At 40.3% G+C, this 24,290-nt stretch overlaps 1 protein-coding gene across 1 annotated transcript in view; it reads left to right on the top strand.

The window, feature by feature from the left end:
* Positions 1-24,290, top strand: part of malt3 (MALT paracaspase 3) — a 66,466-nt gene that overhangs the window by 13,460 nt on the left and 28,716 nt on the right. Inside the window, exons 9-10 of the mRNA XM_084335628.1 lie at positions 17,757-17,934; positions 19,783-19,857. Coding sequence (XP_084191754.1) covers positions 17,757-17,934; positions 19,783-19,857 — 253 coding nt within the window. The remainder of the gene's footprint in view (positions 1-17,756; positions 17,935-19,782; positions 19,858-24,290) is intronic.

Consider the following 24,290-nt stretch of genomic DNA (forward strand, 5'->3'; position numbering starts at 1 on the left):
TTCTGTTGAACGTGCTTTGATTTTTAACATGTTTTACACTCTTGACCACGACGTCATCCTTGACAGGGGATGTTCGTCAACCCTGCCTGAGCCTAGACGGGGATTGCGTCAACAAAGAGGGCTGTGTTCTACGGTGGCTTGTGACTGCACTTCGCTGATCTGCGTTCCGGGCAGGTACGGGGTTGGCCAGACCCTCATAACACGTCTTCTGGTTTTACCTTGCTAAATGTATTGTGAATGACGGTGTTTTTTCCCAAAACGTGTGTTGTTGCAATGCATTTGAGATACGTTGCGGGTTGTGTGTGAGCTGTTTTTGTCACTGGCAGTAGCTTCTCCGTGCAGGTCGTGATGTATTGATCTGGTTGTTGTGTGAGAAACATCATGGTGTTTATGTGTACCGTGTACTCACTACTAAGGCAACTAACCTATGAAGCTATGCTTGGTGACGAGTGAGTAAAAGAATGTTCTTTCTCAGACTGTAATGACAATGGACAGTGAGTTCACACATTAACAGGTTTTCCTGTTTTAACTGGCCGTATTGAGGGTAAAATAGGAGGATTGTGTTTTTCCCCCCCCGGTTCCCTGGGGACTTTATCACCTCCTATCAGACATGTTGTGCATTAATTGTGTCTTTTGTGTGGTAGGGATACGATGTAACTCTCAGCTTGATTGCTGAGGTTGTGCTAAATCTGCTGGAGAAACTTATTTCCTAAAGGGAAATTGGTTTGGTTGCTGTCATGTGTGCTTAGCAAGGCCTGTGGTCGATACTAATCAAGAATGATGTATTCTCTCATTGTGATGATGATGGGTTGTGTGTGTCATGTGACCTACAACTGGGTTGTACTGGCCACAGAAGCACATGTGTATGTTGGACCGGGGTTCTTAGAGCCCTCTCTATTCTGTGTTTTTCCTTAGTAAAAATCAGATAGCAGGTTAGCTCGTGCGCTGTGTGGAGCTGTGAAACGCTTCATAGAGCTGACTATGACTGTGTCATATTCTCTTTTTGTCGTTACGTCGTATCATGGGTGTGGGGTCGTAAAGGGGTGAACTGGTAACCTTTCCTCTCCCCATTGTTCTGTCGGTCAGGGGTACACCCCCTGTCCTTCAAGGTTCCCGTCACGTGGCGGTTCGGCACGTTACGGGGGGGGGGGGGGGGGGGGGGGGAGGGAGTTCCTGGTCCCACGGCCTGGTATATTGGGCGTGTGCACCGCAGGAATTCCCCCGCCATAGAGTACGTCACCGTGCGCGTCTCTGTTGGTAGGACTTCCGTGTGCTGTTCAGGTCCATGTGATGGATCTGTTTTCAGGGGGGGTGGTCAGGGCTCCTCCTCACCAAGCGCCTACTCAGGCCTTCTGTGAGTTCGGACTCCTTCTTCCATGTGATCCATGTGAGGAAGCCTCCATCAGAGTACAGAGCCTTCCTCCTCAGATTGTCAAAGTGAGTGGACCCTCTAGAAGGGTCCTTTTCTATTGTATGTATATTCGATTCAATTCGTTTATTGAGTGTGTATGGGTTCGGTGCCTCTTCCCCGGAGGCCCTAAAACCAGTTTTTTACATGGCTCAAGGTGCAATATATTCTTTTCAATCTGTACAGCTCACGTGGGAAGTCTCTCTGGGGATCCCCGTCTCTTTCCTATGGGAGGGTGGTGGGATGTAAAAATGTGAACATTTTTTACCCCGGCTGTGTAGACTGGGATACATACTGTTGATGCTTCCTTCTTTCTATTCCAGAAGTGTTGGAGTTAGGGAGTGTCACACCCCTCTTGTCGTTCCCCTGGGCGCCTTGGGGATTCAATGACAGGTCTAAATAGCCTGTTCATTGATGGGGGTGTGTCCCGACGCACGTATAGTGCTAGCTCGCTGTAAACAGGCGATTGACTGGCACGCCTTAGTTGCTTGTGGTTGAAACAGCGTTTTTATAAAGCAACTGAGATGGGGGTTTTTCCTCTTCCGGCGACCACATCCCATGACCTGGGTGGGTTGTCGACGGATCCTCGTTCATGTCTGGGGGATGATGACGGGATGGATCTGAACATATGTAGTGGGGTCTCACGCCCTTGGGGTGGGCCACCAGGCGCGGTTCGTCCCGACGTCTGGGTGGCGCCTTCTTTTCATGTTAAGATCAACACGCATATCTGCCCTTCTCCTGGAGTAGGCATGTCGGCGTGGTTAGGGCACGGGACTGGTTCTGGTCACGCTGGTCCAGATCAGTTGAACCCGTTGTCCGCCGGGGATGCAGATCTGCTGTTCTGGTACCCTGAGGGACTTGGGCTTTTTTCAGGGGGAAAAATGCCAGGTCGGTCTGGGTGTCACAGGGTTAAGCGCTATGGAGACCCTGGTTGGGTATGTTTTTACTCAGCACTGTCGTCATGGCTTACAGCCATGCCATTCTGTACGCGCTCGATCTCGTCGGATCTCGGCCGCTACACAGGTTGGTCCTGGTTAGTACTTGGTTGGGAGACCGCCGGGGAATACCAGGTACGGTGTGCTTAGGGGCTGGTTCTCCATTGTTTTTCGCTCCTCTCTCACGCATGGCGAAGAGGGGCCTGTGGGGGTGGTTTTTTGACCTCCTCTGGTGACCCTGTGCTTCCCGTACCGCCAGGCCCGGTCCGAAGTGATGTTTGCGACCCGTAGGCCTGGGTTAACCCTTTTTGGAAACTGAAACGCTTGTACTGCGGTATAGCCGGTGTATACCCGCAGGTGTGTTTTGGAGTTTTTTCTTGAGGGGTTATAGGAACAACCACCGCATTGGGTAACACCGAGGTGGTTGATTCCCTGGTGTGTTGGAGCAGTGTCAACTCCCGGGTTCACCGGTTGAGGGTGCCCCTGCACGTTCATGACGTCTGCCAATCGTGTCAGCCTTCTCTGCCTCGACCCCTCTGGGTGGGGGTTGTTAAATGGAGGCTTGGTCATGCAACACCGCCAGCTTACGCTCCTTCCGCCGGGGCGGCTGTGTTCAGCTGTCCCCTCTGGCGCCTGTCTCGTCCGCAGTCTCCAGGCTAGGGTTAACAGCCTGTTGCCTGGTTTTTCCCCGGTGCGCTGCCTGCTTCCGTTGGTTAACCTTTTTTGTGTGCTTACGGCCATGCTGACTGCCTATTCTGCAGGGTCAGTGTGCCAGGCGGTGTACTATTGGGGGGACGGGGCCCGCTCGGCTTACTGGCCTGGTTGGTTCCGCCTGGGAATACCAGGTGCAGTAACTGAGGGGCCTTTGTCCGAATACGCTGGCGATGTGGGGGGCGGGGCACTACGTGCCCACCTGGTGGGGTCTTGATGCTGGCATCATGGACTTCTCCGGGCCCCCATTCCAGGGAGTCCAGTCCTTTTGGTGGGTCTGGGTCTTCCTTCGTGCTCCGCTGCTACGGCCTTGCCACGGGGTTGGGTTTGCCCTTGACCCCGTGATTCTGGGGGCAGTAACGAGGTTGTTCCTCCGTTCGTTCCCGGGTGGCATGCGGGTTGTGCGTGTGTGTAGTCGTGGGTCAAGCCACGGTCTGCTCACCCTGTGCGTTGAGTTGCTTGAGTGCCTCTTCGCACGGTCGGGTCCGTCGCCCTCCCGTGACGTCCCTAATAGGGGGGCTACCCTCCATTAGGGGGGGTCGGGGGGGCTCGGCCCTCCCTGTTCTGATGGTTTTGGGGGGCTGTCAGCGGGGTGTATTTGTCAGCCAAGTGGCTCCGCTTGGCCTCCCTTGTGCAGAAGGCGATGCCAAGCTAAGCCACTAACGATACAGAACGTTAGGTTATGACTATAACCAAGTTCTGTTAGTTAGGGGCGATGCTTGGCATCGGACGCCGCTGCAGCCCTTGTCCTCACCTTGTGGTGAAAGCTTGGGAAGGAGGAGAGCAGGTGACCACACACCTGCTTATGAAGGTAAGCTGATGAGGGGTGTGGTCAGACTAATACTGGTATTAGAGGTACATTTGTGGTTTATTCAGTACGCGTGCACGTACGCGAGATAGTGCAGAAGGCGATGCCAAGCATCGCCCCTAACTAACAGAACTTGGTTATAGTCATAACCTAACGTTCTGTGTTGGTTGTTTTGATATTGTCTGTCTGTGTCTTGTCTGTTCGTCTTGTCTTGTCTTGTCTTGTTATGTCTTGTCTTGTTATGTCCTGCCATGTTCAGTATAATCGATGTTACTCATGAGATGTGGTTTATGTTGTCTTGTTCATATATTATTAATATGGGTTCTATTTGCAAGCATAGCAAATTTTTTCCTGTGGAACAGTGATTGTTGTTGGATTAATGATGGAACAGATTTAAACACTAAATATCAATCTGGATAGCGCAAAAGGAATTAAAATCATACATTTGAATATTAGGAGCCTTGTACATAAAATTGACCTACTTAGGGTATGGGTTGAACTGCACAAACCTCATGTAATTACTCTATCAGAAACCTGGCTTACCAACAATATATCCAATAATGAAATAAAATTAACTAACTATACTCTATACAGAGCTGACAGGGGCACAAGGGCTGGTGGTGTTGCCACATATGTCATATCCAATCTTGTCTCTGAGATAACGGTGCCTACAATTGAGCCTTTACATTTTGAGAGCATTTTCATTAAGATATTTTTCCATAAGAACAAGTCCTTAACCATTGGAAACATTTATAGACCTCCTTCATCTCCTGCTGAATCATTCAACTGCATTATTTCCACCATAAATTCTATCAAAGAAAAACATGAACTTATAATACTTGGTGATTTCAATAAGAATTGGTTGGACAAATCCTGTAATAAAGTTAAAAACATAATCCGAAATGTGAACCTAACTCAGCTAATTGACGAGCCTACTCGGGTCACTCCCACATGTCAAACACTACTTGACTGGATATTGGTCTCACATCCAAATAGGTTTTCTAATTCAGGGACCATGTCAGACTGCTTTAGTGACCACCACATTGTATTCTGCATCTGGAAAATTAAACTACCCAAACTTCCACCCAAATTTATAAAAATTAGGCAATACAAGAAAATGAATACTGATCAATTTATTAATGACCTGCTTTTAGTCAATTGGGACCGGTACCAAATCATTTCAAAACCTCAAGACGCCTGGAATTTCTTGCACTCAGAACTTACAAAAATTATCGATCACCATGCACCTTTCAAAACCATGAAGGTTAAGGGCATTCATCTTCCTTGGGTCACATCTGATTTAATTCATATATTCAAGCAGAGAGATGAGGCCTGGGCCTCATTTCGCAGGACAAAAGATCCTGAGGAATGGGAAAAATATAGATTGTTGAGAAATAAAAGTAAAACTATGACTAGAAATGCCAAATCCAATTACTATAAAGATTCTCTCACTCAGGATTTTAAAAATCCTAAACAATTTTGGAAAAATATAAAAAAATTAACAAATGCACCAGATAAAACTCTTCGTAACAATCAGCTAAAAGTAAATAACATAATACTACACGATCCTCTTTCAGTTGCTCAAGCTTTTAACCATCATTTCTCCTCTGTCTGTACTCCAACAACACCTGATCATTTATCTGTACCATTTAATACACCACCTTGTCACAGCTCCTTCTACTTCAGGAAAATCACACCAATTGAAGTTCTCAATACTATTAATGATCTCAAAGTGAGCAGCAGCCCTGGATTAGATGGCATTGAAAACAAATTTCTCAGACTAGCTTCACATATTCTGATGTATCCACTCTGTGATCTGTTTAATATGTCTCTATCTACTTATGAAATGCCCTCAATTTGGAAATGCTCACGTATCACTCCGTTGCACAAAACCGGCAGTGAACTGGATCCTAACAATTACAGACCCATTTCCATAATCTGCTCTATAGCAAAGATTTTTGAAAAATTAATCTACAAACAACTTTCCGACTATCTCACCAAACACAATATTTTATCTCCTTACCAGTCTGGTTTTCGTTCAGATCATTCCACAACTACTGCTTTATTAAAACTCACGAATGACATACTATATGCATCTGATAACAGCAAAATTACAGGAGCAATTTTTATTGATTTAACGAAAGCATTTGATCTAGTCGATCACTATCTTCTCTTGGACAAATTATATTCTATTGGTCTTTCCCGTAATGCTCTACTGTGGTTCAACTCCTACCTACATAACAGAAAACATTGTGTTTCAATACAAGGTAACAACTCAAGTTTAACTGTGCAGCAATGAGGTGTGCCACAAGGCTCAACTTTAGGTCCACTTTTGTTTTCTATTTTCATCAATGACCTTCCTTTAATTTTTTCTGAATGTAGTGTTCAACTCTACGCAGATGATACCGTTTTTTACACATCACAAACTAACTTGCCAAAAATACAGTCAATTTTACAATCAAACTTTAATGGTCTTCAATTCTGGCTTTCAGCTAACAAATTAATCCTCAATAAAACCAAAACCTATGCAATGCTCTTCGGTACTTCTCAAAATATTAAATCTAAAACAATAAATCTACCTTATAATATTACTTGTCATGATAGTTCATCACTGCGTAGAGTAGAACACTTCAAATACCTTGGTGTATGGCTTGATCAACAACTATCTTTCAAATGTCATATAGATAACATCATCAGGAAAATTAACTTTAGCATGGGTGTTCTTTACCGCAATAGAAATAGTTTTACATTTACGGTCCGAAAAAAACTAATCTCACAACTCATACTACCCATAATGCTGATATAGTATATATGATTGCAGCCAAAACTACCCTTGTTACGCTTAACACCATTTACAATCGTATATGCAGATTTGTTCTTGGCTGTTCATACAACACTCATCACTGTATCATGTATGAAAATCTCAACTTCCCTTCTCCCACAATAAGAAGGCAACAACATTGGTTACAGTTTATTTTTAAATGTATTTACTTTAATTATCCTCATTACCTTGTATATGGTACCTTTCACTTCTAATTATCAACTTCGTCATTGTACTCAACACTTTTTTTCTTTTCCAAAAACCTTTAAATCAGCTGGTAAAAAATCTTTTATGTTTAAAGCTCCATCCGACTGGAACAATCTACCTGTCCACATCCGATCAACATCATCTTTTAAATTGTTTAAAAATATGTTGTCCTCTCATGGTGAGACTATCTGCCTATGCTTTGCTTTGGACCTCAATAGAATAATATTAGATAGATTAAACATAGCTGGTGTTACAATTCATGTTCTTGTCGTTGTGTTGTTGTTGCTGTTATACTGTTGTATGCTTTTTATCTTTGGATTACTTTATTTTCTTGGCTGGCGTTGCTTACTCTGTTGTTTTGTTGTTTTTGTTTCTGTTTTGTTTTGTCTAGTTTTTTGTTGTTTGTTGTTTTTGTTATATATTATTGTCAAATAACTCTGTATTGTCTTTGCGGACCCCCTTGAAAACGAGATGGTTTCATCTCAAGGGGTTATTCCCAATAAAGAAATTTCAACATAACTTAAAAATTTCAAACACACTCAGAGTGATTCCTCCTGTTGTGGATGAAAATTCAGAATGTTTCCTTTCAAAATAGACCAGACTCATGCATGTGCTATAAGTATAAAGGATAATAAATTGCTGATTACTTTGGGTATGCAATTTTCAGGTGTTTTCTGAAAAATGTGCCCGTCAGTTAAGTAGTTTTAAGGACCAGCGAAATAAGAATAAACAATTAAAATCAGACAATTACTGTACAACACACAGTGGTCGGAGATCATACTTTTTAAACGCAGCGAGAGAAGGAAGAACCCCCGAACTTTAGGGTCAGTTGGAGGGCAAATTGGAGGAACCCTAAGAACCAGCCAGTCATTTGAATGTGTAGAATAGGTTCACAATGTCTAGAACAGGGGTCTCAAACTCAATTTACTTGGGGGCCGCTGGTCGCTGGAGGTAGAGTCTGGGTGAGGCTGGGCCGCATCAAATATTCCACAAAAAAGGGGGTTCAAGTATTCCAAAGAAAAGTATAACTGATCCAATCTTCTCAATCTTTAGCAATAACATTTCAGAACATGAACAGTTCTTCAGAACATGAACGGTTCTTCAGGACATAGGCTTCTCAGTGGTGTCAGTGGACAGCTATGGAAATGCACTGTGCATTTTTTTATTCTATCACAAAGCTGTTTAATCAAATCACCAGCCAGTATTTCAGTTATTCTGGTTGCTGTGCTATCTGAGGGGGATTTGCTTTTGTTTGCCTTCAAACATAGTCTCCATCACTTCAGTCATACATTATTTTATTATGTATGCATCAGAGAATGGCTTCTTGTGTTTAGCCAAAACCCATGCCACTGTGTGAGGACTTTGTTGCTTTTTCTCGTTGTGACATAGATTTAACAATAATTCTGCTTGCAGCTCGATATGATGATTTCATTCCATTTATTTTTGTGGTTCTTAGCACTGAATTTTGAGGAAAGGTTGTATCAAAATAACTGTTTGTTTCGTAGTGGCGTTTCAAATTGCCACTCTTCACAAGAGCTACCATTTCTTGGCATATTAGGCACATTGGTTTGGTGCTGGGAGGATGCACGCATATTTTTCAGTCCATTCACCTTTGAATTGCAGCGATTTTCACTGTCAACTTTTCTTTTACTGGCCATCTTTGAACATGCCACATTTTTCTACTAGCTGCCTGCTGGCGAAACTAGGCTACTAGCTACATTTATCTCACAGAGATAAAACTGGGAACGAGGTTACTAGCTACAGTACCTGCAGATTAGACTACCTGTAGATGCGCTGTCAACTCTCGCTCTGACTCGAACCGTTGAAAGAGACAACACGCATTCCGTGAAGACCCGCCATACTCTGATTCGCAGACTGTGGGTGGGGGGGAAACGCTGACGGGACGCTGAATGTGATTGGACTCAGACAGTGGAGCAGTGCTTGCAGAGGAGATAGCGGAGAATTTTGAGGATGCCTGCCATATGCACTGGATGACAGGATATATTTTCCTTCCACTTTACTTGGTATCACTCCGGAATCACGTTTCAACCAAGTCACTAACGTAATGTTGCTGTCATGAGCCTGCGCTATGGTAGCCTTAGCCTACAAGTGATAAAATAAATAAAACTTCCAACTCGCGTAACGACTTGGCAAAAAGTTGCACGCGGGCCGCACTAGGGCTGTCTTAAATACTTCGAAGCTTCGAAGCTTTGTTCGATGGGCATGGGATTCGAATATGAAAAGAAAATTCGATTATTAACACTTTGTATGCCACGCCGGGTTTTCCTTTTTACCCCCTTGATGCCACCATCCACTCCCAATGTTAACGTTAATATCGCCTAATCTATGTTTTAAATTATGGCTATGTGTCTAATCTGCCCGTCGCTTATCAAAGACTCATTTTCCAGTCAACATTGGCAAGGTAAATTGTATTTTTATCGCTTCATTTCCGTTTGATAGCATTTTGAAAATCACCTGTTTTCCGGGGAAAAACAACCCATGCCTATGATAATCGCCTTTTACTGGATTATTCCAGAACGTTGTCATTTGTCGGCCTATTTATGAATCGTTTTCAAATAAACGCTAGATGATTGATAGTATGTGTGCGCACGCACGTTCGTGCCGCGCGCTGATAATAGCTGCTCTCATTTCCTGATCGCTTTTACAGTCAAAACAGCTATATCACATATCACATAAACGCTTATATCTCTGTGAAAACGAGTCTGATTATCCTAACACTGATAACATAGATTCTTTACCTGAGGTCAGATGGTATCCAAATGGTTTATTCCAATTTCCGATCGCCATTCGAAAAAATCGATAAATGTATTGATCCATCGTGTGTACAGTATAACCCATATTCGCCGTGGCTCAGAGGCTCCAGAATGAACTCTGGTAGACCCCGGCTGCATCAGTGAGAAGTAAAATGTGGAGTCAGAAATCCGTTCTCCCATTCACTTTCATTGAGTCCATTCCAAAAGGGTGATTTACCATCTGGGAGACGATAGGGGGCGCTTTTTTCACATCTGATCGCCGGCGGTCCCTGGATCTCCAACGGTAGGCTCGCGTGATGCAATATGATTTCAGATCGCTAATAATTTTTTTTATAAAAAACACCCGAGAATAGCCGGGACGTGGCATTCAACGGTCGGGTCGTAAACCCGAGAAAAGCCGTGAGTGGCGCTCAAAGTGTTAAAAAAAAATATATATATATATGATTTTTTTTTATTTATAAATTTTTTGTGCAAAATCAACTCTGCCTTTCTTTGTTAACTACTGTACAACAAGCAATGCTGTTTGTTATTTAAGATGAGGTCGGACTCGGCACTGACAGATTTGTGTTCATTGTGCTGCTTTTATAAAGCCTCAAATGACGGCTTACAATATTTCATGAAAGCAAAGTGTTTTGTTTGTCTAACATTTAAAAAGGTTTAAACTTTACAGCACTGACAAAGTTGAACAAAGTGCTGTACAAGTCCCACAACATAGTTTTTTTTAAAAACTTTGATGTCAAGTAGGGGGCCGCAAAATATCATCCAGCGGGCCCCAATTGGCCCGCGGGCCGCGAGTTTGAGACCCCTGGTCTAGAATGTTGTGTACATATTTTTTTTTACTAAGGATTTTAGATTTTCTTTTTAAAATGTTAGATAAGGAAAGACAACAAAATGCCATAGGATTATAGAAAGGTTTCTTTGAATCTTCAACATTCCAGACCAGGTTCCTCTGAGCTTCTTTTGATCTGTTGATCTGGGCCCCGTTCCCCGTACCTGGATAACTGAGTTAGCCGGATAACTTTAACTGGATAACTGAGTTAGCCGGACTTTCCGGTTCCCCGTACCTGGATTTTCCAAATCACCATGACAACAGATCCAAAAGTTTGAGCCTGGTCGAAAGCAGAGTTTAAGTTCAAGTTAGCCTGAACCATCGCCACGCCCCCGCAAAGAAGTGACAGCCCGTTTCCTGAAATTATTCCCACAGTCTACGATCTGCATTATACCATTCTGAATTACGTTTTTGTGCTCCATTCTTCCAGAGGGGGCTTTTGAAATGTAAAATAGACCCAAAATGCTGATACTAAATTCACTTTGTCCTAAATAATGCACGTTATATATACCGTGGCGCTCGCTCGTGCGATGTACACATTATGTGGTTATTTTAATTGTAACTGGGATTAAGATGTCTGATGAGATGCGCTGTTTGACGGATTTGAGAAATTGAATGAGCCGTTGACGTCACATTAATGAATGAGGATAAAGAGATAAAACTTCCTTCAAAACAAATAATATTCTAAACACGGGTCTCTCGTTCATTAATGTATAAACAATGAATTTATCCCATCTGGCACAGTGGCTCAGCGGTAGTGCTCAATCCTGGCAACCCGGCGACCGGGGTTCGAATCCCCGTCTTTCCAATATACATTTTTGGAATATAATATTAATGATTATACGCAAAGGTAGCATAGTTTTAAGTTAAAATATTATAAATCTACATGCATTGAGGATGTCATTCTTTATATAGCTCTCAACGTGCACCAAATTGAATTATTCCTATATTGCAAAAAGAAGGAGACGACTGGGTCTCGAACCCCGGTCGTCTGCGTGAAAGTCAGAAGAACAACCCGTTAGACCACAGAAGATAAGTAAAAGATCGACCATACATCAATCAATGGGTAAGGGAGCCGTATCGTTATTCTGTATGACAGTTTTACTAATTATTTTCGCTAGCAAGATCTCATTTGATTATTCAATCCAGCAGGCAAGTTTAAAGAAATATAATCTGATTGATTGAGGTAATGAGGGACTTGAAATTAGCCTATAGATAACGCATTTAACTTGTCGGCGAGGCGATTGAGCCGTACTGCATTATGTTAATAAAGTTCTAAATCAATTAATCAATCAATGCCGCTAGAGAATCAGATTCTCTGCTATCGATACGTGCTGGCTTTTCAACTGAAGCGGCCGCGCGCATTTAGCCTGGGTCGCAAGTCTGGCTTGAGTTAACGAGACTGAATCCACCTTCGAGGAACAGGAAAATCCCGGCTTCAAACATCGGGTTAACTGAAGCTGGATAATGACATCTTGATCGACTTAGTTGAACCAGGTACAAGAAACAGGGCCCTGTTGATCGCGGGTCATGACCTCATGCGGCTAGCAAGAAGAAACCCTGCGTGTGTCTCAGTTCAGATCTGTGGCTGAGTGGAAGATAAGGCGCAGGAAGAAGAAGCGTGGACCCCACCTTCTGTTTAACCAGAGCTTGATCCTGTACACGCTTCACTATACATAGCTGTTTCTGAAGGCCTGCATCACTGTGGCACATTTATTTACCATCTGCAACGAGTGTTTAGCACCAGAGAGCTGTCAGCAGCAACTCCCCTTATCCCTCTAATACTGTTGCCCTCAGGAAACAAACCATATTTTTGGCCCTGACACTGCCCCTTTAATAATAATAATAATAATAATAATAATACTAATAATTGTTATTATATATCGTATATATATATATATATATATATATATATATATATATATATATATATATATATATATATATATATATATATATATATATATATATATATATATATATATATATATTTAATTATTATTATTTTTACAATATTACCAGATTGTCCAATAAAACCAGGGGCTGAAGTGGGTGTGGGCTTTTGTCTGGGGGTGGAGCAGGAAGCAAAGCCACATGTGACACAGTGTCAGCAAAATATGAGATAAATATCACTTCTCTACGTAACTTAGTAGAAAGAATATGTGAATGTGCATGGATATGTGAAGAAGCATAATCGTCGCTGGCGGAAGAAAACCTCGTAACTCCAAAAACCCAACTTTTCAGGAGATGAACGAAACTAACACAGATTTGAGGGTGAATAGAGTTACGAGGTTTAGACAGATGATCGGTTTAAACTTTGTAAAACCACACACACATGGAGGATGATCTACTGAGTTGATTTATAAAAAATATATATATATATAAATAAAAAATGGAGTTACAAGGTTTTCTTCCGCCATCGACGATATTTGTTTCGTTTAAATATGTTTTTAGTTTGTATTTATATACTAAAACTGTTTTTTCATCCATTGCCTCAGGGCAACATAGGCTTTATTAACATTAGGGGGGTTGTTTTATGATTGATAATATTATCAGGGACCCACAAGCTCTCAAAAGATTTTGTGAAATACTTCCCCCCCCTAAAATAAAAAGGCATGCCATGGAGGGTTCATTTGGTGTCTGAGGGGGAAAAAAACATAATTACCAACATGTTGTGAATTTGTTGTGGAAAATAAAGAACTATTGTATTAAAGCAGCAGTTACATTAGTCATATTTAGTCATTAGCTTTAGGTTGTTGATGTCACACAATTTAGTTTAGTTTAGTAATTGTTTTTGCTTTATTTCGTCTTTATGTGAGGGACAGCTGTCTATTTCATCTTCCTGTGAGGGACAGCTGTCAATCACTGTGGTTAATTGCCTCATGGTAGGGCAGGTGTGTGGGCTTGATTGTACCTGATTCAGTGCAGCTGTGACTATGGTAGCTGATCAATTTCCTTTTGTGTTGGCTATCCTTCCGATCAGGCTTTTTTATATTAAAGTGTAGCACTGATCTCTGCCCTATTTAGCCTTTCTCTGTAGCCATTCTGGTTTTAGGCTACCGGCTTATTTACTGTAGAACTTTATTTTCTAGTAGCTGAGCCTTTTATTGTGCCGTGTTTCTTTTTATAACAGTTTTCTTTTGTTTCCGTTTGAACTGTCATTACTCCACTACTACACATAAACTCCCTTAGTGGAGGTTTATTGTTATTTAGGTTATTTGTATGAACTACGTTATTAGGAGGTGCCTTTGTGGCTTATTTCAGTTGTTCTACATCTTTATGAGTGTTGTCCTGTTTTTTGGACTTGATTTATTTTCTTAAAATACTCATTTTGAGGCTTCCACCTCAAACACTTTGTTATAGGTTATTTTTTGTTGTTTACTTTCCCCCTTCTCCTTAATATCTGGGCCCCGTTCCATGTACGTGGTTCAACTAAGTCGATCAACATGTCCATTATCCAGCTTCAGTTAACCCGATGTTCGAAGCCGGGATTTTCCTGTTTCACAAACCTGGATTCAGTCTCGTTAACTCAAGCCAGACTTGAGAGTCAGGCTAGATGCGCGCTCCCGTTTTAGGTGGAAAGCCAGCACGTATCGATGGCAGAGACCCTGATTCTCAACGGCATTGATTGATTAATTGATTTAAGACTTTATTGACAGATTGCAATAGGCTCAATCGCCTCGCCGACAAGTTAAATGCGTTATCTATAGGCTAATTCTAAGTCCATCATTACCTCAATCAATCAGATTATATTTCTTTAAACTTGCCTGCTGGATTGAATAATCAAATGAGATCTTGCTAGCGAAAATAACTAGTTAACTGTTATACAGAATTACAAGACGGCTTTCTTGCCCATTGAATGATGTATAGTCAATCTTTTACTTATCTACTCTGTGGTGTAACGGGTTGTTCTTTTGACTTCCACACGGACGACCCGGGTTCAAGACCGGGGTCCTTCTTTTTGCAATATAGGAATAATTCAATTTGGTGCACGTTGAGAGCTATATAAAGAATGACATCCTCAATGCATGTAGATTTATAATATTTTAACTTAAAACCAGGCTACTTTGGCGTATAATCATTAATATTATATTCAAAAAAATCATATTGGAAACTCCGGGATTAGAACCCGGGTCGCAAGATTGGGAGTCTTGAGCACTACCGCTGGGCCACTGTGCCAGATGGGATAAATTCATTGTTTATACATTAATGAACGAGAGACCCGTGTTTAGAATATTCCTTATTTTGAATGACGTTTTATTTCTTTATCCTCATTCATTCATGTGACGTCAACGGCTCATTCAATTTCTCAAATCCGTCAAACAGCGCATCTCATCAGACATCTTAATCCCAGTTACAATTAAAATAACCACATTTTTGTGTACATCGCACGAGCGAGCGCCACCGTCGCCACGGTATATATAACGTGCATTATTTAGGACAAAGTGAATTTAATATCAGCATTTTGGGTCTATTTTACATTTCAAAAGCCCCCTCTGGAAGAATGGAGCACAAAAACGTAATTCAGAATGGTATAATGCAGATCGTAGACTGTGGGAATAGTTTCAGGAAACGAGCTGTCACTTCTTTGCGGGGGCGTGGCTCTGCGTGATCGGGCTAACTTGAACTTGAACTCTGCTTTCGAGCAGGCTCAAACTTTTGGATATGTTGTCATGGTGATTTGGGAAATCCACGTACATGAAATCGGAAAGTCAGGCTAACACAGTTATCCAGCTAAAGTTATCCGGCTAACTCGGTTATCCCGGTACATGGAACGGGGCCCTGCTTAGCAGTTTAGTGGTTATTCGTTATACTCACAAGTTTAGTTTAGTTTAGTTTATTAGGATCCCCAATTAGCTACAGCATTGCAGTAGCTATCCCTGGGGTCCACAAATAAAAACGTCCATTGTAACTGTACAACATAATACTTACATCATAACATATAACATAACCATTATTATTATTATTATTATTATTATTATTATTATTATTATTATTATTATTATTATTATTATTAAACATGACAAAGGACTAGTACACACACACACACACACACACACACACACACACACACACATACAGTAATACTTAATAATATGTAATGTTACAATTAGGACCAGGGGCGTATCTAGACCCAGCACTCTACTGGGGCACAGGGGGGCACAGAAGTATATGAAGCTAAATATTTTTTTGCCGGTTTTTTGGGCGAAAATGGGTGGATTTTGTAACTATTTTTTTTTTTTTTACTTTATTTCGGTTTTAGGGTTAGGTTAGGGTTATGTTATTTAATTATTTTGGGGAGCCAGCCCCCCAAACTCCTGAAATGCATAGAAATCTATGAAATAAATAAAACAATCTGACATTTATATTAAAAAGAGCTAGCCCCCCAAACCCCTAAAATACATAGAAATCTATGCATTTTGGAACAGTTACTATATATATAGTCAAGAAAGCATTTAGTCATACTTAAAGTTTAAAGTGCTTTACTTGCATTGAACATTGAACATTGAGGAGACATTATTAGAAAGCACAATGTATGTTTCCATAGTAACGCAGATGACACACAATTGTACATCTCCGCTGAACCAAATGATCACACAGCTATAAACTTCATTTCCGCCTGTCTCTTAGCAATAAACAAATGGATGACGAACAACTTCCTAAAATTAAATGAGGGCAAAACTGAAATCCTACTAGTCGGTCCTATAACAAAAAGAGAAATGTTACAGAGTAATATGGGGCAACTTACTCCTTGGATCAAACCCGAAGTTACAAGTAAGTAACCTACACTGGCTTCCGGTAACATTTAGAATTGATTTCAAGGTCCTCCTCCTTATATACAAAGTATAAACATTGCGATCATCTACTACTGGTCTATTGAAGGTTCCAAGCCACAGTCTAAAGAAAATCGGGGATGCAGCCTTTGCTAACTATGCACCAAAGTTTATATTTTAGCTTATTTTCAGAAATAAGCTAAAAACGTACCTCTTCACCATAGCCTTCTAATACACCCCGCTGTTGATTGTACTGTAGCACTTTACTCTGGCCATTCTATTGCATAATTTTACTATCTATTCTATTCTATTATTGCACTGTATTATTGGTGTGCAAACCAGTCAACTTACAAAAAAGAGCCTGTTGGAGGATTTCAACAAGATAAATGCGACAACAGTGCAAAATATTTCACCATAATATTTCAAAGCGAAGTAAAAAATATTATAATAATGATTTGATCATGTTAAAAAAGGGAAAATAAAAAACATTTGTTAAATTTTTTATTTATTTTTTTATTTTATTTTTCTATCAGTGGGGCACAGATGATCATCAGTAGGGCACGTGCCCTACTGATAGTGGTCTAAATACGCCGATGATTAGGACAAAGGAGTAGAGACTTGGACTAGTACACACACACACACACACACACACACACACACACACACACACACACACACACACACACACACGAGACGAGCTCCAATATACAATAATCAACTATGTGAAATAGCTAAGAATACTTTACTGTACTATATGCCCACACATTTGTTCATACACACTCACAGCTCATGGTATAATCACACAGTGAAATAGGTCATGAAAGAACCACACAGCTTTGTGAAAGTGATATTCTCTGTCATTACCAAAAAACTAAACATGCATTGTGTAGGCTTTTGAAACGAGGACTAGCAGGTCAGTGACCTTTCCATGAGCTCACAACGTTTCTCGTTAGGGACTTCAGCTTGCCCTGCGGTTCCACTTCCCAGAGTCTTTCTTATTTACTCATTTATGTCCTCCCTGGGTAATTACAATCGGTTAAAGGAACACACCAACATTTTTGGAAATTAGCTTACCGTCTTCTGCAGAGAGAGACAAGAAGATAGATACCAGTTTCCTCTCTGTGCGTTCAGTAGAAAACTATCTGGCTGCATGTTAGCCTAGCTTAGCACAATGAATGGAAGCGGACATGGCCGGTTAGCCTTTGGGAGAGGTGTTAGTTAGATAATGCCTAGGCTAATCGGCCATGTCCGCTTCCATTCATTGTGCTAAGCTAGGCTAACGTGCAGCCAGATAGCTTTCTACTGAACGCACAGAGAGAAAACTGGTATCTATCTTCTTGTCTCTCTCTGGAGAAGATGATAAGTACATTTTCCCAAATGTTGGCGTGTTCTTTTAATGGTACTGTAATAAGAGCCATAAATTGTGTATATACTGTGCATGTTCCCTTTTTGCATGATAACTAAACGTGTATTTTATCATCCATCACAGGCCTTTTCTACTATGCAGGCCATGGCTACGAGTGCTCCGGGAGGAACTACCTGGTGGCCGTGGACGCTCCACAGCCGTACCGCCCAGAGGACTGTGTGTGCGTGCAGAGGGTCATGCTCAGCATGCAGCAGAGAGGGGCCGCTCTGAGCGTCATCCTGCTGGACACCTGCAGGAAGTGGTAGGTGTCACGATGAACGTGTCTATCTTCCAAGTTTGAAGTTGTCAAGTGTAGTTTTATTTGTCACGTATAAAGTACATGTACATTACAGTGAAATGCTTGGTTCTGTATGAGCCCACTGAAGGGCTAGATCCACAAAGAATAGATTGCACGGTGCTAGTTGCACCCTACTTACAATTCATTATGAATTGAAAATGGGGGACCCTGGTGTAAACAAGACAAACGTCTTTCTCTGGTCTGCATCCCATTAACAATTGTGTGTATTGAGCCTTACTGTATTGTACTCATTCTGCAATCTGTTAATACAATTTTCAATCAATCAAATTAGATTGATTGAAACTTTTATTAACAGATTGTAGAATGGGTAGAATACAGTAAGGCTCAATTCACAAAATTTTGTTTTTGAAAAAAAGAAAAGTTTGATGTTTTACTCAAAACTGTACTCCTGATTTATTTGATCCTTTAAGGCTTTTTTAAATCTCCCCTGAGAAGTACACAACGTCAACCCACCACTAAGGCTATTCCATAATTTAACTCCCAAAATTTAAACACATCTAGCTTTTACATTAGTTCTTACCTTTTTACATGTTTTAAGAATACATAACCCTCTTAAATTATACTTTCCTTTTCTTGGTTTAAAGAGACATTGAATACAAACTGGTAGGCTTTACTCTTAGCATGAACAATTATTTTCAAGGTTTTTATGTACACCATATCTACAAATTTTAATGTGCAGGAATTTATGAATAATGGATTTGTCGATTCAAGGTAACTAGCTTTGTTTATTATTCTAATAGCTCTTTTCTGTAGTTTAATATAGGATCTATATTTGTTTTATAAATATTCCCCCAGACCTCAACACAATATGACATGTATGGCACAACAAGTGAAAAATACAATATATGTTTTGTACAGAATGCCAACAGATTTGGCTAATTTACCTTTGATATATTATGTGGCTTCCAATCACACCTAAGAATTTTGTTTCATATACTCTTTTAATTTCAGTTCCATTTAAATGACGGGTTACGTTTTTTTGTATTTTAAATTTGTATTGTCTGGTATGATGTTGACTATAATTTATGCTGTAGTTTCACTGATCGCTTCAGTGTTGAGAAACTTTGTTTGTTTACATGCTCTGTGCTGCATCCTCTCACAGGCTCCAATCCAACCCAATGAGGGAGGAGTTTTAGCCTTCAATACATGTCCTTTTAAAACCACAATACATGTCCTTTTAAAGCCATGATACATGTCCTTTATAAACCACAATACATGTCCTTTTAAAGCCATGATACATGTCCTTTATAAACCACAATACATGTCCTTTTAAAACCACAATACATGTCCCTTTAAAGCCATGATACATGTCCTTTATAAACCACAATACATGTCCTTTTAAAACCACAATACATGTCCCTTTAAAGCCATGATACATGTCCTTTATAAACCATGATCCATGTCATTTTAAAGCCTTGATAAATGTCCTTTTAAAACCATGATCCATGTCCTTTTTAAAACCATGACACATTAATTTTAAAACCATGATCCATGTCATTGTAAAACCATGATACATGTGCTTTTCCAAAACAGGAAGCTCACAGTATAATCGGATGTGTCTTCACATTTTCTACTGAGGAATGAGTTTTATATTTATATCAAATTTGCCCAGTTACATGCCAAGTTTATCGACACTAAAGCGATCAGTGAAATTGACCTATCTATAGTCTACTAGTCAATGTCATGCCAGACAATATTAGAGCCTGGGTTAAATAAAAGTGAACACGTCATTAAATTACTATATCTTTTTTTGTTTTATGTAATTTTTCCCTCCTTTTTTTCTTTTTCAAGGTACAACCAGGACTGCATACCATCAGACATCATGCCCCTGGAGCCCGTTGGCAATACTGTTTATGGATATGCCACGTATGTACAGCACGATAACTAATGAGTTTTCCACAAATCACTAATCAATCTATCCTAATGCAATGGTTATGTGTAAGGTTCAAGGGTGTGGTTGATTTATGAGCACAGATATTCACAATATAAATAAAATAGAAAATAATAAAACAAAAAAGAGAACTTTTTAGTTTTGTATATTGATTGATTGATTGATGTTTTTTATTTTTGTGTCTTACATACAGATGTATGCCCAGCCCATATGGGCTTACAAGACACATAAACAATAAGTACTTAACACTATGATCGCCGTGGACGAGTTTACACGTCATTCCTAGCCATGCTCATTCTGCCTAAGACGCCGTAACTCGTCTTTGATGTCAATATTTCAAAAATCTGTCATCGAAATCATATTTCCTTTCCGGAGCCCTGAGACACACTGCAAAGCTCCACTCAATTCTCTAGCGGTTCAAGAGCGCCATCTGGTGGCCGATCGGCAGATCGCCAACCGGAAATTAACCTTTGAACCGGTAGTGCTCATCCATATGTGGTCCGGGCACTCGCTATCGTTAGAGAGACTCCGTATTGACACAGTGAACATCGATCGGTGCAAATAACTCGAAAAAACAACATGATTTGGACGTATATACTATTATACAACCTGGAAATGGATCAGGCATTTCTCCATCCCATAATAGAAAAAATTCTGTTCCACGCTCATCTGCCAGCGGCGCGAGGAAGCCACGGTAAGATTCAGCGTTATTTTCTAACGTCTTCTATACTAACTGATCTGATGAACATATGACCCACTCTGGATGAATCATCTAAGGCTGCCCACGGAATTATAAACTTCTAGAACCACGTCCAGTTGAAATTTTTTATCTCGCACAGATTCCTACCAAACTGTATTTGATCATCAATATAATGCATTTAGGGCTATAAATCACGTTCTGAAGAAAGCTGCAGAAAACGATAAAAACATACTTATACTTTAGACCATATTTTAGTATTAATATGTGAATGAAAAAGTTTAACGTTGCTACACCCTGAACAATACATATAGGACATTGAATGGGCCATAATAATGGCAATTTAGCAATAGAATTTAAAAAGTTATAGCCCTGCAAAGAAGGGGAACTTCTCCATAGACAAATAGAGCTGGCGAGGGATGGTAAATTATGAATTTAACCCATGGCGATTAAAGTGTTAACAATAAGTATATAGACCAAGATGGCCACAAAAAAGAAAACAAAAGAAAACATAACATAACAAGCTGTAAACAATGTACTGTACTTCAAAGAGACAAAGAGGAATTCATATAAAATTTAATTATATAGGATATAATGTGTTTTGTCTCAAATGCCATGCTTTCTCCAAAAATCCTGCAAAACTGAAAATCTCCTCCACAAAAAACAAACTCAACATACAACTCTCAGACTGCCAAAACAAATCCGGATTTACAAATTGAATTTTCTCAAATAAAACCCTCCTCAAGTTGGTGTAAAAGGGGCAGTGAAAAACTAAATGAAATTCATCCTCCACCACTCCCAGATCACAGAGAACACACAACCGCTCCTCCTCAGGTGTACCTTGGAATCTACCCACTTCCACAGCCAATGGCAGGGTGCCAGACCTTAACTGGGCACACAGAGACCTCTGTCTTCTCTTTAAATTTAACATTACATAAGGTTCAGTAAAAAAAATCATCTTTAATTTCAACATATTTTCTAAGTTTCCACCTTCCACTTATCCTGATGGATTGTTGATAATTTTGTTTTAATTATGTGAACCTTACACTGCAGATTGTTCGTAAAAATCATACAGAAGAACAAATCATTGGGCCTCATTCAACAATACTCTCTTATTATTTTTCTTATATTCTTGCTTACCTGTCTGTTAAGAGAACAATAAGAAAAGCCACCGCCACATTCATCAAGCCGTTCTTAACGTCGAAATCTGTGTGTACCCAGGAGATTTGCATGATGAATCCCACTCATTGTTAAACTCAAAAGCGTGTTCGCGCAAAATTCATTTGCATACAGACACGCCCACCATCTCCTTATAAGGCGAATGAGGCGTGTGTAAAACAGCCGTGGTTCGGCATCTGATCTAACCTCGTTCCCAGTCTTATCCCTGTCTGATATTCAACAGGAAGCGATTTGCGATCTCAAAATGACTCACACACACACACACGTCTCACGACTTGCGACTCAGTGCATGTGTGTGCGTTCCTGTGGGTCGCTCATCGCATGTGTGTGTGTGTGTTAATCTGATGACAAATAAAGACTTATACTTGTACTTATACGTATACATACTGTATAGTGCGAAATAAATCGTTTGAGCAAAGTAGGCTTTGTCAATACTGAACGACTGGCTGCATGCTTGTCAAGAACCAATCGCGGCACGCAGTATACTGATATATATGCCGCTGATCCATATGCTCTCTCCTTTCAGAACCTATAGGTTCGGAAATACCGGATCTGTCACCTGTCATCTCTCTCTGAAATGTCCGTGGCTAAAACTCAGAGTGCGCTCAGAACTTTAGGTGTGGAGCAGAGTTTTGATTGATTGATTGAAAATGTTATTAACATATTGCAGAATGGGTACAATACAGTACAGCTCAATACACACAATTGTTAAGGGGATGCAGACCAGAGAAAGACTTTCGTCTTGTTTACATCAGGGTCCCCCATTTTCAATTCATCATAACATATATGACATACAGATAGACAGTACTGCTACATCTATACAGAGAAGAGAAGAGAGAAGAGGAGAGGAGAGGTTGTAAATATGCGTTATATGCGTACGGCCTGGGCAGCCAGCATCTAACTTTTTTTTTTTTTTTTTTTTCTTTTTTTTTTTAACTTTATTTTTTAGCGTTTATCGCTTTTCTGGTCAAGCATGACCGACAGTTGTAGGGTGAAACGGGAGAGAGAGCAGGGGGAGACATTCGGCAAATGACGGCGAGTCCGGGAATCGAACTCGGAGTCAACCAGATCCGTGACGCAGCACGGAGTCCCGCGACGCAGCGCGGTAACATGGTGTGCTACTGGAGCACCCCACATCTAACTGTTCTAACAGCAATATATAATCCATTTCAGAAGCAGAACGCACGCAATAAGTTATAATAATTATTATTATTATTGAAAAGTTCTGGGTTTATAAAGTCGTATTTGGGGGTACTGTATTTGGGGGCAATTGACCAATGGTTTGCTTTCAACCCATGAACTCCTTCCTCTCTCACCATTTTATATATATTTTTTTATTTTATCTACTAAAACTGTATTGTATTATATTGTTTGTTTTGTAAAGTGTCTTTGAGAATTAGGAAAAGTGCTATATAAATCTTATGTATTATTATTATTATGAATGGTAGGCTTTTTTAAATGTTTCTCATCTGGGTAAGAATTTCTTATCTGGGTAAGAGTGCTCTCGACCACTCTTAGAATTTGGTCTTGCCTCAGAGAAAAGCAACAATAAGAAAACATTGCTGAATCCTACGTAAGAACAAAATAAGAGGAAATGCTAGTTAAGAACTAAATCTGTTCTTATATCGCTTCATGAATGAGGCCCATTGACATCTCGCTTGACCAGAGATCAGTGTGCTCTGTCCCAGTTAAATATCCTTTTAGTCACCCTATCATCTGGCAGCTGGACCAGGCGGTTCCATAACCTAACAATTTCAAATTCTTTCTTGACCAAACATCAGTCCCAACCCATGTCCCCTTCTATAGCCCCTTTTGCTGTATATTTATGGACTCCCAAGAAGTATCTCATGGCACGGTTCTGGATAGCATTACATTCAGGTGCATCATCAAAACCCCATACTCCAGCAACATAAAATAAAATGGAACCAACCATTGAATCATATAGTTGTGTAAATGTTGAAAACCCAAAGTCAGTGCACACTTTCATTTTACTCAACCCATCCCCTAGTGTATACATTTGTCTCAAGTTTCAAGTTTAAGTTTCAAGTTTCTTTAATAGTTGTCATACAGAAGTACAGAATACTTTTATACAAAATGCTTCTTTCTGTTACGCTCCAGAGTCTGTGCTAGACAAAAGATAAGTATGAAATAAAATAGTATAGCATGTAAAAATAGAAGTCGCGTACATAGACACAGTGTTCAGTATATACATATGTACAATGTTCGATGCAGAATAGAAGTAACTGAGTTACCATACAATATACTATGCAATATACTAATATACAATACTATAGTGCAAAGCAGAAATGGGATGAGGTACAATTTAGGTACAATTTACAGTAAGGTGTACTGAGGTATGGGTTGTAGTGCAAATCCTTTACCAATCAATATAAAGTGTGTTTAGGTGCTCTAAAGTGTGGAGAGTGGGTACTGCTGTGTTGTTTGTTTAACGTGAGTGTGTGCGTGTGGATGTGTGTGTTGTGAGTGCATTTGATGGTTGTTGCATAGTGTTATTGTTCATTGAGCAACCTG

The sequence above is a fragment of the Notolepis coatsorum genome, assembly GCF_963971535.1.
Source record: "Notolepis coatsorum genome assembly, chromosome: 18".
NCBI lineage: Eukaryota > Metazoa > Chordata > Actinopteri > Aulopiformes > Paralepididae > Notolepis > Notolepis coatsorum.